General features: G+C 40.5%; 1 protein-coding gene across 3 annotated transcripts in view; it reads right to left on the reverse strand.

The window, feature by feature from the left end:
• Nucleotides 1-2,899, reverse strand: part of CERKL (CERK like autophagy regulator) — a 108,917-nt gene extending 106,018 nt beyond the window's left edge. For 2 of the 3 annotated variants that reach the window (XM_040475553.1, XM_040475552.1), the window contains exon 1: nucleotides 2,301-2,824. In XM_040475553.1, coding sequence (XP_040331487.1) covers nucleotides 2,301-2,538 — 238 coding nt within the window. In that variant the 5' untranslated portion in view covers nucleotides 2,539-2,824. Of the gene's footprint in view, nucleotides 1-2,300 lie in introns of all 3 variants that reach the window. The other variant, XM_040475555.1, reaches the window with a different exon arrangement.
• Nucleotides 2,900-16,410: the final 13,511 nt, after the last annotated feature.

The following is a 16,410-nucleotide window of genomic DNA, read 5'->3' on the forward strand; positions in this document are numbered from 1 at the left end:
GGTTTTCGTGTCAGGTACTCTTCCAGGTACCGACAGCTAACAAAACAGGTTCCAAACAGCTTTCCTTCTCCCCATCTAGATCCAGTCTGAGAGTTAAACCATCAGCTCTCCTGCTTCTCAGACCTTCAGTTTTGGTCTGAATTAGACCACTGACTTTCCTGGTTCTCCAGTTTGCAAATGGCATACAGTGGTAGAGCTCAGCCTCCGTAACCCCATGGTAGATCTCCTCAAACATACAGCCAAGCTTCTGTTTCCCTGGGGAACCCCAAGACACACATCATTACAAGTTTGTCAAAACCCACAGAATGTACGACACCAAGAGCGAACCGTAACATCAACTATGGACTCGGGTGATGATGTGTTCACGTAGGTTCATGAATTGTAACAAATGTACCACTCTGATGAGGAATGTGGATAATGGAGGAGGCCGTGCATGTGTAGGGGGCAGAGAACATATGGGAGATCTCTGTACCTTTTGCTCAATGTTGCAGTGAACCTAAAACTGCTCTAAAAAACGAAATCTACTTTTAAAAGCAGCAACTAAGGTACTCTGAGATTCAAAAACTGAGTGGTGTTGCAAATATTTCCTATGTATGATCTAATAAAGCCCGGTGATCCCACACCACTCCACCCCCACCCTTCCTGGAGCCGCCAGTCACAGCCTGGGGCCAATACACCCATGGTCTTCCCTACTACATCCTCCTATACCCCGTCCTCCCAAGCATGGTAACCTTGACACACTTATCCTCTATTATCTGGACAATCTCATTGGTCTTTCAGCATTCACATCTAAACTAATTCTACATCAGAGATCATTTCATTTAAGTATACCTCTTACTCCCTTTTCTTTTCCCCACTCCTTTTACTAGGTAAAACATCTGTTTATAAATATAGGTTCTTACTAAGGTGCTAGGATTCCGTATTTCCAATTTTAAAGGCCTGAAGAAGTTTGCACACTAGGCCTTCATTAAGAAAAAATACACCTAGGTGAAAGAAAAGTAAGGGGTTTCGAGCAAAGTTTAAAAAAAATCAAAACTTTCAACCTGTATAGTTTTTAAATTCTACTTCCATGAACACAAAGCAAGCCTGCTTTTCCTCCATCACCACTTAATTTACAACAGCATTTCTTTTTCCGTGTCATTATTTGCCTTTTTGTGTCCCAGTACCGCAACACTTATTTATATGAGCTCTCACTGAGCAAGGTCTCGTTTTAAATTCTGTAGTTTTTCACCTTCATTGTAGGTTAAGCTGGCTCTTGCAGGCTAACCTAAACTTCATATAACTTAGAAACTTCTAGATCTCCCAAATTCAAACGGACTTAAGAACTTCACGGAATAATTCTACATCCATATCCCTCGGTTTTAACTCAGAGAGAGGTTCAATAAAACATTCTACCTTGGCTTTCGTGACACCTGAAAACATTTTAATTAAGGTAGAAGGTAATTTTAGTTAAGCCTACTCAGTGCATTGTTAGCTTTTTTTGCATGGGAAACTTTAGAACAGTGGCATGTTTCTATACTTTACTAGTAGTACAGGGCGCCTGGTTTTGCAACGGAAGGCAATGTTTTAAAAATAATTTCTTAAGTTTGTATTTAGCCAGGAGAGACAGTGTCACATCCGAAGGTTTTTTGAGCAATCTTCTCTCGACGAAGACTTGAAATAGTTGTTGTAAATACAGCACTGTAACATTTCCAAATAACTAAAGTCAATAAAAGGCGAGTGCGATAAGCAGCATGAGGACTTTAAAGTCAACACTTAAAAAAAAAAAAATCAAGGGTTTCTACGTAGGTAGAGGGCTTGATCCTAGACAAGGCAAGGAATGTGAGGGATGGGGAAGTCCAGAGAGCCCAAAAGGGGATTAAAGTTTCGGAAGTCAACAAAGTGAGAGTTCGATTCAGAACCCACGTGTAGATGTACTCTGTAAAGTGGTTATACTTTCAGGGGACGGGCAGAGGTTGATGGATTCAAACTCCACCAGTTTGGAGCGAAGGAGAGGACCTTCCCGCAGTTTGGAAAACACCGGCCCTTTGGGGCTCAATTCTTTTTTCGGCCTCCTAGAGCAGAAGCTGGCCGTGACTTTGCTCCAGGGAATGCACCCAGAGGCGGGGAGCCAGGAGGGCGGGGCGGGTAGCCTGAGGCCCCTGGGGCCGCGAGCAGACTAGACTGCTCTCCCCAGTTCGGAAGGAGCGGGCGGGGGCTTCGCGACGGGGGGGGGAGGAGCCTGGGGAGGGCGGAGAGGAGGCGCGGGCGAAGTTGCAAGGAGGAGGCGAGGCTGCAGGTTAAGGTGCCGGGACACTCACCCGCGGGGCGCTCGGGTTGGATGGGCCGCCACCTGAGGGCCTGCTCGCTCAGCACCACGTCACAGCTGCTCCTCTCGATCTCGAAGATGCCACGCAGCAGGATCTGCCCGGCCGCCGCCTCCGGCTGCAGCTGGGACGCCCACAGCGCCGAGGGCACCGCGGCCGCCGCCGGGGGCGCTTCCTCCTCCGGGCCGCCCTCCAGGGCGCTCACCCGGCCGCCGCGCCTCCCCCGAGGCATGGCGGAGACGCTAGCTGAGCGGCACCCTGGGGTCTGGGGAGGCCTTTGGAGGCGGAGGTGGAGGCCGCGGCAGCCTCGGCTCGATCTGCGTCCGGCGCTGCCACAGCAACCGCGCGCGGGGCAGAGACCCAGGAGGGAGGCGGGGCAGGCAGGCGGGGCCGCCCGGACCTAGTCCGGCACCTTGGGCCGCCGGCTTCGGGTCGCTGCCCCTCACTACCAAAGGTCCCCCATGCTGGCAGACGAAGAAGTGGCTCCCTGCGCCTAGCCCTCCCTGTTCAGTAGGATTTAGTGCACTGAGTTTCCCACAGTTCTATACGCCCTCCCTTCTCAAACTTACTCACCCCCTGGGCATCTTGTTAAAATGCAGTTTCTTACTGCTGAGGTCTGAGAGGAGGCCCAAAAGGCTGTATTGCTAAGAAGCCCGGGATGTGGCAAGGGCTTCTCGTTTCCCTACCTGCTTCCCAGTGGGCTCCCTCAGAAGGCAGAGGTCATGCTATATAACCGTGCTGGCACACCCCCGGTAGTTAGCTGATCTTAGGCACCTGGTAGAGAGAGCTCATTTCCCAAAAGCCCCGAGAGGAAGCCAAAGTCTCTGGTTTACATTCACAGATTCTCACCTGACAAACAGAAGGTGCCTTATCATAATGAGCACTGAGTAATGTTTAGAATTGTTGAATCGTTATATTGTCCTCCTGAAACTAATATATTGGATGATAACTATACTGGAATAGGAAAAAAAAAACACCTTAATGAATAAAAGGTGCCTTTGTGCTGTCAGTGTTGAGGGTCCTAATTTCCCCGGAAGATTTCTCTTTTGCAAACTCGTCTTTGCCTGGATCTGGCACTCTCTGGAGGGAGATTACAAGCAGCCGGGCTTGTTCTCTGGAAGGCTGTTGCTACAGTGTAGTGTTACCTGCAAATGGAGAGAGCCCTGGGGGGTGGGTTTATCCTTCCCTTTCTTCTGATAGTAGAGATTCATGAAATTAGCTGATAATTTGTTAGCACAGAGTCTGGAGGCATCGGTTCTCAACTGTGGCTGCACGTTGGAGTTACCCCTGGGGAGTTGAAAAAAAATCCAGAGGCCCAGGCTACACTTGAAGACAATTAAATTGGAATCTCTGGGGATGGGACCCAGCCTTCAGGAGTTTTTAAAGCCCTCCAGGTGATTCCAATGTTCAGCTAGGCCCGAGAATCACTGCTCAAAGCAGTGTATTCGCAGGGAGCTGACAAATTGTGACAATGAAACAGAGAAACGGAGTTCTCTGGAAGAGGAGCATCGTGGGAGGTCAGTCAGCAGCCTTTTTAGAAAGTCAGAATAATTGTATCAAGAAAACGTTAGGGGTGAGGGAGTTAAAGGGCAAACTGAGTTTGAAGACTCCTGGATGTAGCTCCAGGGTGCTGGTGCCAAATCAGTGACTTCAGCTACGCAAGCTCCTCTCATTCTCTTCTTGTCCTGCTCACACCGCAAAGCCAGACAGAAGAGCACATGGCAGCAGGAGTGTCTCAAGGTTCTCTGCTCAAACCAGGGAGGGAGACTGGAGGCCTAGCCAAATCCCTTTCAGAGCCGAAGCGCCTGTGTGCCAGTTAAGCTGGGACTCTCACCGCTTAATGCTCTGAAAACAAATCCCCAAGCTTCCAAGCGAAGCAGGGAAGAGCCTCTGTTTGATCTGATGGCAGAGAGCTGTTTCTTGGAGCAGAAGTGCAGCTGCTGCTGAACCCACGCAGGCTTCAGGTGGCTCAGCCCAGCAGTCACTCCTGGGGAGGCTGGTGCCCTTGCGGAAGGAGTTGCTGCTCTGGAGTCAGCATCTTGTATTCACAGCTGTTGGACCCTCAACACAGAGCTCACTGGCTTTTTCAAAGCTCACTGAGAGCCGGGGCAAGTAGGCCAAGGCAGTGGCTACTTCTTAGGACCTTTACAAGTTGCCCTTTCTCCTGCTTCAGTAGGTCAGAGTCAGAAACACTGGCTTTATGTTTCTTGAGGATGAAAGTAATGGCTGTGCTCTGGTCTTTCCCCTTGATGAGCTGTCCCCTCCCAGGGCTCTGAAGGTTGCAGTGCCCATGGTCTCTGTCCTCAGGATTAGCCACACGGGCATCAGCACCATGGCTTCCCATCCTCCTCAGGGCTCCTTGAGAGATGTCACCAGCTCTAATCCCTCCCCTGAACTTGAGGCTCTGTGGCCAACTGCCTACCTGACATCACCACTTGGCTGTCCAATAACCATCGGAAACATAACATATCTAAAACCAAATCTATGATTTTCCATTATAAACCTACCTTCCCAGAACTCCCCAAATCTCAGCAAATAGGTTCATCAAAATCCTTGATGTCATTCTTATTTCTTCTCATTGTCTCAGGCCTCACATCCAATCCGCTGGCAGATCCTGTCAATTCCAACTGCAAAAGACACTCCGTTCAGCCTGTTGCTTTCCCAGTCTGTGCCTCTATACCTCTTACCTGGACAACGTCAACAACCTCCCAGCTCTTTGCTTTCCCTTTTGCCTATACTGCCTCCTCCAGCTCAGAGTCTATTTTCCACCTGGCAATCACATTGCTCCTTTTTAAAAGTAACAAAATCATATCATTTCCTGCTCACAACCTTCTTCTGATCTCCCATCACTCTTGGAACAAACTCAAAATTCTTGGCAAGTGCACAAGGCCCTACATAATCTGGGCTCTGGTTACCTCTCTGAGGTCACTTACTCATACCCTCCACCTTGCTCACTCACACAAGCCTCCATACTAGTCCTCGGACACACTGAGACTAGTCCCTTCTCAGGGCATTTGACTTGCTGCTTCCTCTCGCTGGAATGCTTTTCCAGCCAGCCAACCAGATGGCTCCCTCCTTCTGCTGAAAGATCACCGTCTCTAAGAGACCACTGCTGACCCTCCTCCGTCATTCACCTTCCCGTAACTGTGTGTATTAGTTTTCTATTGCAGCTGCAACAAATTACCATTAACTCAGTGGCTTAAAACAACACAAATGTTTTATCTGACATTGCCGGGGGTCAGAAATCCACATTTGGTTTCACTGGACTAAAATCAAGGCATCAACAGGCTTGAGTTCCTCCTAAAGGCTCCAGGGAAGAATTCGTTTCCTTGTCTTTTCCAGCTTCTAGAGGTGGCCTGGATTTCTTGGTTCATGGCCCCTTCTTCCATCTTCAAAGCCAGCAGCCAAGCATCTTCTCTCTGCTTCCATCCTTCCATCTTCTGTTTCTGACTCTGACCTTCTTCCCTCCCTATTAGAAGGATCCTTGTGGTTACATTGGACCCATCTGGATAATCATTAACTGCATCTTCAAAGTCCCTTTTGCTGTGGAAGGTAACACATTCACAGGTTGTGGGGACTAGGACATAGATATTTTCAGGCCACCATTCATCTACTATCTCCTGCTTTATTTTCCTTTACATCCCTTATTACCTCTTGCTGTATGTTTACTTATTTGTTTATTGTCTAGATTTCCCATTGAATGAGTTAATGCACTTAGTAACAGTGCTGGAGTACAAGAAACAATAAATGTTAAGTGTTATTATTGTTGCTAGAATAAAAGTTCCTTGATGTCAGAGAATTTATCTTGTTCTTCATTAAATTCTCAAGTACTGGCACAGGGCTTAGCATGTAGTATGTGCTCAAGAAATATCTGAAAGAATGAATGAATTCCTTTAACACTTATTTGTAATAATAGTGTTAAAGTACCTCAATAGTTTTCTCCCTAGTTCTTAAGGATCAGTTGTCCCATTAGTGGTGCATATATATGATCCACTAATGCATGAACATTGCTCTTTGAAAATTTTCAGGCAGCTTCCTGAACATCGCTTTCCCTGCTTTGGATGAAACTTGGGGATTAGTTTTCAGAGCACTAAACATTAAGAGTCCTAATATAACAGGCACATGGTTGCTGTATGTTTGGAAGATATTTGGCTAGATCTGGAAATACAACCTCCACCCCTGTTTTTTGTTTTTTTGGGTTTTTTTTAGAAATTCTGAGCAAAAGACTTTGAAAACTTCTCTGCTATTAACATTGTTTTCAGGATATCATTAAATATCTGGGCAAATCCAGGAGATTTAGACCTAATGTGACAGCCTCCTGAAGTCAGGGACACCTTAGTTCCACAGATGGAGGCCGGTGAAGTTACAGCCCGCTGAGACATCGAGATCTACTGCATTAAGGGCAGGGGCAAAGAATTCTGATGCCTGAGCTTTGGCCAGTGGATAATCTTAGATCACTCCCTTTAATCTCGCACAGTCTCTGTTGGCTTCAAAGTTTGGAGTTTGTGTAAGCAATAATTGAGTACCGGTGTTATCAAATTACCATCAACATCGTCTTTTGCAAACTCCAGTTTACTTTAGAGAACAGTTTTTATTAAGGACTGCTCCATGCAGGTAGAATAAAATACAAACTCCCACCATGGCGTAGGAGACTCCTTATGATCTGACTCCTGCCCACCCACTCAAACCCCATCTCCTATCATTTTTCTTCCATTCTTTCTATACTTGTGTCCAACTACACTGGCCTTCTTTCCATTATTCAATTAAACCAAATTTAGTCCCCATGCAGGGCCTCTGCTGTTGTTATTTATTCTGTGTGGAACAATCTTTATTATGGCATGGCTTTGCATGGTGCCCAGGTCAACTTCATGTCACCTTCTCAGAGGCTCTTCCCTGGCCAGTTAAAAGTTTACCCCTACTCAACGTTATCTTCCTCATTGTACTTCCCACTATCTGAGTGTATGTCACTGGTTTTTTTGTTCACTTCTTTTCTGTCTGTCTCCCCTTTCCCATCAGATGGGTACCTCAATGACAGCAGTGACCTGGTATGCTTGCTTATGGCTCTATCTCATGCCTAAAGAGTGCCTTGAGAAGAATAAATGCTCAATAAATGTTCATTGAATCCGTAAAGGAATAAATTGAGTTCCTGCATTAATTGTTGGTATCACTGAACATATTGTATCTCATGGGTAAGGAAAAAAGAAAAATTCAGGACATATTTAATTTCTCCATATCAACATACATTGTAGGTGAAGTGAGCTTTAATTGTGTCCAGCTCTCAGTAATTTCTTTTTTTCTTTTCTAATTTTTTAATGTTTATTTTTTTGAGAGAGAGAGAGAGAAAGAGAGAGAGAGAGAGAGAGTGAGAGAATTCTAAGCAGGCTCTGCGCTTTCAGAGCAGAGCCCAACATGGAACTCGAACTCACCAACCACTAGATCATGACCTGAGCTGGAGTCAGGGGCCTAACAGACTGAGCCACGCAGGGGCCCCTCTCAGGTGTTTTTAATGCAAAATGGGAACCTTGCCAAGGGAGCCTCCCTCTCATCCTGAGTGGACATTTTGTCAGAATGTTCCTGCTGTTCTGGCCTCTGCTGCCTAAAAGGTAGAGGGCAAAATGTCTCTGCAAAAATTACAGAATCAGATTCAAAGTCCAGATCACATAGGTTTTTTGTGCTCCTTGTATTCTGGGAAACTGTGAACTACAAATATAAGTTATCGGCCCCCCACATCAACATACAATGGGGAGAGGTGCAGAGAATAACCACAGTAAATGCTCCCACTGGCAAACCGAGGGTGGGGGTAAGGGTGGGGCAGAAAGCACATCACAATCACTTGTTCAGAGCAATTATGAGATTCAAGCAGGCATGTGTTGCTACATCACATGTTCCCTATCTCACGTCCAGCTCTGCTCCCTAGGAGAGGTTCTCTAATTCACTGTTCTCCACAGCTCTTACCTCCAACCTCTGCGATTTTGGTTCTGCCCTTTAAACCATTCTTTTTGACAAGAAATTGCCCACGATGACAGCTGAGTTGTTTTTCAGCCTTTTTTTTATCCGTAAAAAGTTGGAGGTCAAGAGGCTTCTTTTAATTTTGAAGTGTTAGTCCAAATGTGTATAACTCCTTTAGAAATTTTGTAAGCTTTATGTTGTTCATATATATATGTATATATGATATATGATATTTGTGCATATATATATATATATAAATTCATATTCTATAATATTATACAGGAGCTATTTCCACAAATCTCTTTGATATTAGTCCCTCTATACTTTGGACTCCAAGTCAGAATATTGGGGTATAATTCTTCTAATATTTTTAGAATTACTTTTGTCTAGGGAAACTGTGTCTTCCAACCATACCTTTGATTGAGGCTTGACCTGAAGACTTATTTAACTGGAAGCAGCCCGAATTTCGTCTTTGATTTGAGGCCACTTCTTGCTCTTCGAATATTTTTTAAGCCAGACTGTCTGTCCTGGGCCTTCTGTAGCTCCTCTGAATTATGCTTGTTTGTCACTTTTTGATAAGACCCTAAAAGAAGCCAAATAACACAATATTCTTCCAAAGAAAAGAAAAGAAAAAAAGATTAAAAGCAAGATAGCATCCCAGATTTATATAAACTAAAACTTATGATTAATTGAATACCTTCAGAAGATATAATCAGTAACTGGTATTTTGATCAATCAAAATAGTCAACTAATGAGATGTGTTGCCCTACGCAACTAAGGTTGGAGTGGCTTGAACTCACAAACTATGAGATCATGACCTGAGCTGAGGTCAGTTGCTTAACCGACTGAGCCGCCCAGGTACCCCTATCCTTGGGTTTTAAGCTTACAAGGAGAGTATTGGCTCAGGCCCTAAATAACCTGGAATAGGTAGATAGAACTTTTAGAGGTCATGGCAGTTAAATTCACTTGGACCATATTATTAAAGATGTTTTATGTGGGGCACCTGGGTTGCTCAGTTGGTTAAGCGTCCAGCTTCAGCTCAGGTTATGATCTAGCAGTTTGTGGATTCAAGCCCCGCATCAGGCTCTGTGCTGACAGCTCAGAGCCTGGAGCCTGCTTCAGATTCTGTGCCTCCTCTTTCTGCCCCTCCCCTGCTTGCACTCGGTCTCTCTCTGTCTCTCAAAAATAAATAAACATTTAAAAAAAAGATATTTTATGTAATTTTGCATGTCATAGAATTGTATGTTAAATGTTTGTAAAACAGGGAAAATGTTATATTTTTCTTTTGAGAGGCCCATCTATTAGTATACATACTGCCCCCACATATAGAATAAATATGGCATTTTTCACATGAAGAATAAATGGCAGTTTGTATTTTTAAATTCTATAAATATAGATATATTTATAAATTCTAGGCTAAGAATTCTAAACAAAATCATCCTTAGATTATTAAGTAGGCCCATTCACACTTCACTAAATCTAGATGTCAGTTTAATAATTCACATGAATAAAAACCAATAAACTTTAACATAATTCAGATGCTTATGAAATAGCTATTATTTGTCAGCTTGTTCAAATATCAAACCTAGTATTAACTGAAATAAGCTAGTAGTTATGTATTGTGTCACTAAAACTTCATGGTAATATTCTCACAAGAATTCAAATGAACTCTCCCATATTTATGCATTTTTAACATGAGTTTATTGTAGACTTTAGCATATGTATTGGCTTCCTAGGATGGCTATACCAAATGACCACAACTGGGGAGCTTTAAAATAACAGAAATGTATTGCTCACAGTTTTGAAGACCAAGGTCCAGAATTAAAGAGTCTGCAGAGTTGGTTCCTTCTTGGGGAGTCAGAGGGAAAATCTGTTTCATGCCGCTCTTCTAGCTCCTGGTGATTGCTGACAATTCTTGCAGATCTTGGTGAATAGATATGTCAGTCCAATCTCTGCCTATATCTCCATTCTCCCTGTGTGTTCTGTCTGCATGTTCCATCCTCTTCTAATAAAGACATCAGTCCTCTTCTTATAACGACCACTTGAATCCAGTATGACCTCATCTTAATTTACATCTTATACATTAGGATGTGTTACTTGGATACTGTTTCCAAATAAGATCACACTCTGAATTTCTGGCTGGACATGAATTTTGGGGAATTGGGGGATGCGACTCTTTAACTCAGTACTATATATATGTATATGTATATATATATATATATATATATATATATATGTATATATATAACAAATGCATGTTTGTGTATATATACATGTTTATGTATATATATATAACAAATGCGTGCATATTTTATATATGTGTGTTTTTTCCTTGGCAATATATTTTAAGATAAGTGTGTTATTGTTAATTAGGCAAAAATGAAACCTTGGGAAGCAAAAGATCTCTTTCCTCAATATTTTTAACATGCTAGCCAGAGTAAAGGAAACATTAAAATAGAGTTTCTATAACCAAAAATCTCATGTTGGAATTTAAAAGTATATAATAAGCAGCCTTGCCTCTATTAACTAGGAAATTCTTCCAGTTAAGAAACATTTTGATAAATAACCCTACTTATCTTCTAGTTATAATTTGCGTGCATTTGTTACTATTGTTTGCTGTGTATTTAATCATCTTCTGGAGTAAAGCTGATTCAGTTACCTAACAATGACAAGTGATGTTAGCCCAACTCTCCTTTTTAAAGTGCTTTATTACCCTCTCTAGTCTTGGATGTGAACATTTCTTGGTCACATAACTGCAACCTACCACAGATTATAAATTTATAATGCCCTACTATGAGGAGACTAGCCCTACCATTGTTAGTGACACCAGCGGTAAGGAATTAACAGTCTCTTAAGCATTGTAATACCCCTTCATTGACGTCACCGAAAGTGGGGATGATCTTCTAACTGACATCATTTAGAAAGAACACTAAAGAAATAATAGTGATGTGCTAGGTTTACACAGTGAACATTTTGAAGTAGAAATTATAGGTTAGGTAATTCAGCAGCATTTACCTCAACCAGGAAACACACCCTGTGTATTAATACGAAGATGTGTATTAATACAATGATTATAAAGAACATTAGCTGTCCTTTCATTTTCAGTGATTTTAAACAAAATCACCTCCCAAGAATACTGATCCTTTGATGTTTCTGGTCCCTGAGCACCTCTCCTAATAATTTATGCGCAGTGCTAAGATGAATACCTGATGTTGCTAAAAACAACTACTCTATGTTCTTCTTTCATTTGTGTTGTATTGACAAAGACGATTACATTCCCCATAAACTTAACCACTTTTCTGTTCTGATAATTTGAAAGAAGATAAATTTAACAAGAAACTATTGTGATGATACAGTACTCTCTTTTATATTGTGTATTTCTCCTTCTGTGCTATCATCTACCTATGGGTAACCTATTTTACTTTTTATTTGTTGAACGTTACTCAAATTCTCAAACTCATTGCTAGACTACAAAGTACTTATGGGTTAGATTCTGGTCTGCTGTCACCTAAATTCTTCAACGATGGTAAGGAAGTTCGGGACAATTTTATGTAACACCAACAAGAACCAGAACAATTGCTGGAAGAATGATGAACACAAAGGAAAAAGGTAGCATGCAAGCTCTTAAAGAATTTTTTTTAAAAAAGCAGGGTCTGGAAAGAGCCTACATTTTAGTTCCTCTTTTATTACAGTTCCAAAATCATACTTAACAAATTGATGTTAACAAAAAGAAAGTACTGCTAAGTCATGACTTTTATCGTAAAGCGGAGTGGGGGTAGGGCTGTTTGGTGCTTGCTATGTAGTACGAAATTCATTTCAATTGTTCTCTTTTTCTAGAATTAATGCTTATAACTTTCACTGAGTTGAGCATCATTTGTGGTCCTCTCCCATTCTCAACTGACCTGATTTATAACATACGTTTGGCATTAGAGTAGTGTGGTTTGATTTTCTTGTAATGTTAATACGTATGGAAGATCTCCTAGGTCTTCTAAGCACCAGCGAAACAACAAACAAGGGACAAGTCTTCTGTCCTTATGAAGCCCACGTTCTACCAGGAGAGAGATGATTTAACAAAGACAAAACAAATAAGGAAGCAAGATAACATCAGATAAATGCTCTGGAAAAGGGAATGGGCAATATAATTTTGATTTTGGTGAGAGTGAAAGTGGTTGAATACTTCAGCTGGGGATTTGGGGAAGCGGCATTTGCGCTAGAACCTAAATGAAGAAAGGAAACCAGTAATGCAAGGATCTAGGTATCCCAGGTTCCTGCAGTCATTCATCTGTAAAATAAGGCATATGGCTGCTTTGGTTATGAAATGTGTAAATTAATAAAGAGCAGAGAGTACTGACCCAGTAAGCCTGTGAGGCCATCCTCTGTAGATGTGTCTTTAAGACCTCAGAGCCTAAAGCAGGGTTAGGTTTTAATCTTGTTAACAGCAAAATGAGTTACCAAGTTGCCTCATCAATGTGAGATAACATTTATTCTCTTATCTCTACATGTTATTTTACAAGTGAATCCATCCCTTTGGATTGCTCTACACCCGAGGATCTATAAAAATGATTATTGTCACTCCCCACTTACTTACCTCTATATTAGCAAGGCAAATAGCACAGTAATGTTTCGATGGCCACATCCACATTTAATGTATCTGAAGGCTTAGTCCAGCATTAACATAATACTCTGCATTTTAATATATTTTAAAATCAGCAATTTAAACAGAAGTCCCCCAGAGGCTGTGGTCTTGTCTTGTCAATGCCACTAGTTTGGTTACCCAGCTAATTCCATCAGAGTCATTGAACCAAGTGTTAGTGTGTGTGAAGAGTCTAGGAGTCAATTGCCAGCACAAAATTCTTCCTGACATGGGAAGGCAGATGATCTCAACTTTTCAGTGCATACAGCACAAATTTCTAGTTGAATGGCTCTTGACAATAGTGTCCTCTGAAACATAATGCCTGGCGAGGAGCCAATGATTATGCCACCATACAAATCACTGTGTATCTGATGCCAGAATGTATCTGTGCAAGGGTAGCAACAAGAGTTCTCAGTCCTGGTGTTCCACAAGATGTTATATTGGCTCCTTTATTCTTTATCAGACCCTGGAAATTAAAGATTTTATTTAGACAGTTTTTAGGAAATGAATGGTGGAGGGAGGTGAAAAGGGAAGAGAGGAGGTTGTAGTGTGCTTTAAGAAGAGCTTTACTGTTTTACAATCCCCATGAGGACAAAATCGGCTTATGTTGGAAGCCTAGTTTTATTAACTGTTTAATAGATATTTTCACTTTGAATCTCTTGTTTAATTATAGAACTAAAATAGCTTAGTTCAAACTGTTAGCTAATGATCCATATATCATTTTAGTAATTGCTAGCTTCTTTCAGAAATGCATTAATTTTGTAAGAATTATAGACTTTTGAGTGCAAAAACACGGGGAGTTTTTTAAGATTAAGACATTAGAACATTTACAATTTGTTTCAAGTGTTACTTTACTGTACCATATTAGAAACCTAAAATTACCAAAATATTCTTAAGATACTATGATCCTTCATTTTAATTTTCATTTAACTGTATTTTTTGGATTAAAAGTAGATAGATCATACTCTATGAATGCAGTTGGTGATGTAAATGAAATCTAAGTTATGCAGTGTTCTATTCAAAAGGAATTATGCACTGGTTAAAATATTTAGCTAAATTTCATTTCCTACTATGAAATTGTCTACTGATTTTAAATAACATTTTTTTTTCTGGAAATAACTCTTTAGAACATTTTCACATTAAGTAAGTAGATCTAAGCATCTTATTTGATAGGAATAGTAATTGCCCAAGATGAAGGAACACATAAAACCCTAAATGCTACTCATAACAAGCAATATACAGCAACACTAAAAAACATTTTTTTTCCATGAAGCCAAAGTCACCAGTGTTTCTTCTTTTTGGCTGGTTTTACACTTAGTAAAATATTTTCTTTTCTTATAAGCTAGATATAGGCATTAGCCAATTATAAAAACCGTGTCTCTTTTAAACATTGGTAGCAATTCAAAAAGAAAAGAAAAAGATAATTGAAAAGGTTTCTTGTGGTTTGAAAATGCCTTCCAAATATTCATTAAACATTTAAGTGAGTAAATTTGTAGAATATGTTTCTGACATTGGCACTGGTTCTGTGGTATTTCTCTGATCAGATGGAAGTGCTGTGTGTTATGCAGAGTGCATTCAGTTCATTCATGCATAAACAATATCATTTTCATAAATTAAAACCTCCCCTGCAGAAGGAACATCTGTGCCTGCCTTTGAATAAAAGATGGTGGCATGTGAGTTACTCCTTGACTGACTGAAAGAATCCTTATGTTTTACAATGAAGTTATATAGGAAAAATTGAAGGGAAAAAAACCCAGCTTACAGTCCGAATTTCTACCTTACATACAAATATGTATATATATATATATATATATATATATATATATATATATATCTCCACAGTATAGATTTCCTTGCTTGTAGTCTTAAAAGCTGGAATCTTTAAAATGCATTCTCTAACTATTTCTTCTGTTTACTAAGGCAACAGATTTTGGTTTGCATGAAGATGTATAATTTTAATTATAGGTGAAACTGAGCTGCTGAATAGATCACATCAGATCTGAATGTTCACTTCATGGTCTCCTAGGCTGGAAGGCTGACAATGTTCAGATATCGTATCAGTATTATGTCTCATAAAATAAGAACAGTGAGAGCAATCCTAGAAGCAACAGCTTGATTTCAAAATAACAACTCTGATTCACTTGGAATGAGATTATTGCATTTTGGATAAAGTTGAGACTAACTTAAAAGTATTTCTGTCATGTGATGAAGGCTGATGGAAAACATGTTAAAATGATATATTTTAAATTGAACTCAAACATTTTTTAATGTTGAAATATTCCTTACTGCTACTGTCACAGCTTGACATAGCCCCATTGACAATGTTATTAGTATGGCTAATTGTTCCCGTCCATTAGATTACTCACATTTTTCTGGAGCAGTTTGCTAAATGAGGTCAGCTTTCTGGAACCCCTAAATCACCAATGAGAAGGAGATTAAAGGAACAAGCTTGGGAAGAGAGGTAGTCATCCAATGTGGCATCCGAATCAGAGGAGGAACAATGGAGTTACTAATGACAGTAATCAGAGCACCATGGTAGAGCCAGGGCACAAGTGCCAAAACGTTATTCCCTAGGAAGCATTCCTGTCAGTCAGTACATCCAGAGGAAGAGAAATGCCAAACTTTTTTTTTTTTTTTTTTTTTTTTTTTTTTTAGTGGACTTAACAATGGACAGAGTCATCTGTAAGTTTTCCACTGAGTTGTATTTAGTGTTCCAAAAAAGGGAAGGGACACAATTGCATCATCCTATAATATATTATACTACAAATAGTATGTTCTTGAACACAAATAACTTACTATCATTTTCTCCTGGAAAAAAAATGTTGAAATCATCACAAGATGTTCATTAAAAAATTACAAAGTGCCACTTCTTCTTGGATTCTTTAAATTAATTAAATCATTTCCTCCTGGCATTTTCTAAAGGTATTTAACTTTCTTTTGGGTTATTACTGGTTTGCAATCCAGTACTATATTGCATGCTGCTATTGTATAGCGCTGGTTTGCAAAGTGCAATGGTACTGTGATAGTACTGATTTTCAATTCAGTTCGGGAAAATATACAGATAATAAAGCACTAAGAAAATAGTAAAGTTTTCTTATGTATTTTTAAATATATAGACAAACTAAGTTAGGGCGCTTGTTTGCGTCTCCTTGTTATAATTAACTAAATACCCCTTTCTAAAAAATAGGAAAAATCATAATACAATCATTTAAAAGAATAAAACCCAAAAAGCTAAAAGTGAAGATACTTAAAACAAAGAAAAATGAAAACCCAACTGTTTGTCTCTCCACCCCACCCCCCAGCCCCATATTCCATGTAATGAAATATGAGTTGGTTCTTTCATTATCTACAAAAGCTGGTGACTCCCTAAACAAGATCAACAGACTGGAGACTCTGCTAAAGTAAACTTTTATTTTATTCTACAAATAGCATTTAGTTTTAATTCAGTGAATAAAGCATCTATTATGCTTAGGAATTATTTATACTTTAAAAAATCACTTTAAGAAGGAATGCAACAATTGG

This window comes from Herpailurus yagouaroundi, unplaced genomic scaffold (assembly GCF_014898765.1).
Source record: "Herpailurus yagouaroundi ecotype Mexico unplaced genomic scaffold, PumYag 140, whole genome shotgun sequence".
NCBI lineage: Eukaryota > Metazoa > Chordata > Mammalia > Carnivora > Felidae > Herpailurus > Herpailurus yagouaroundi.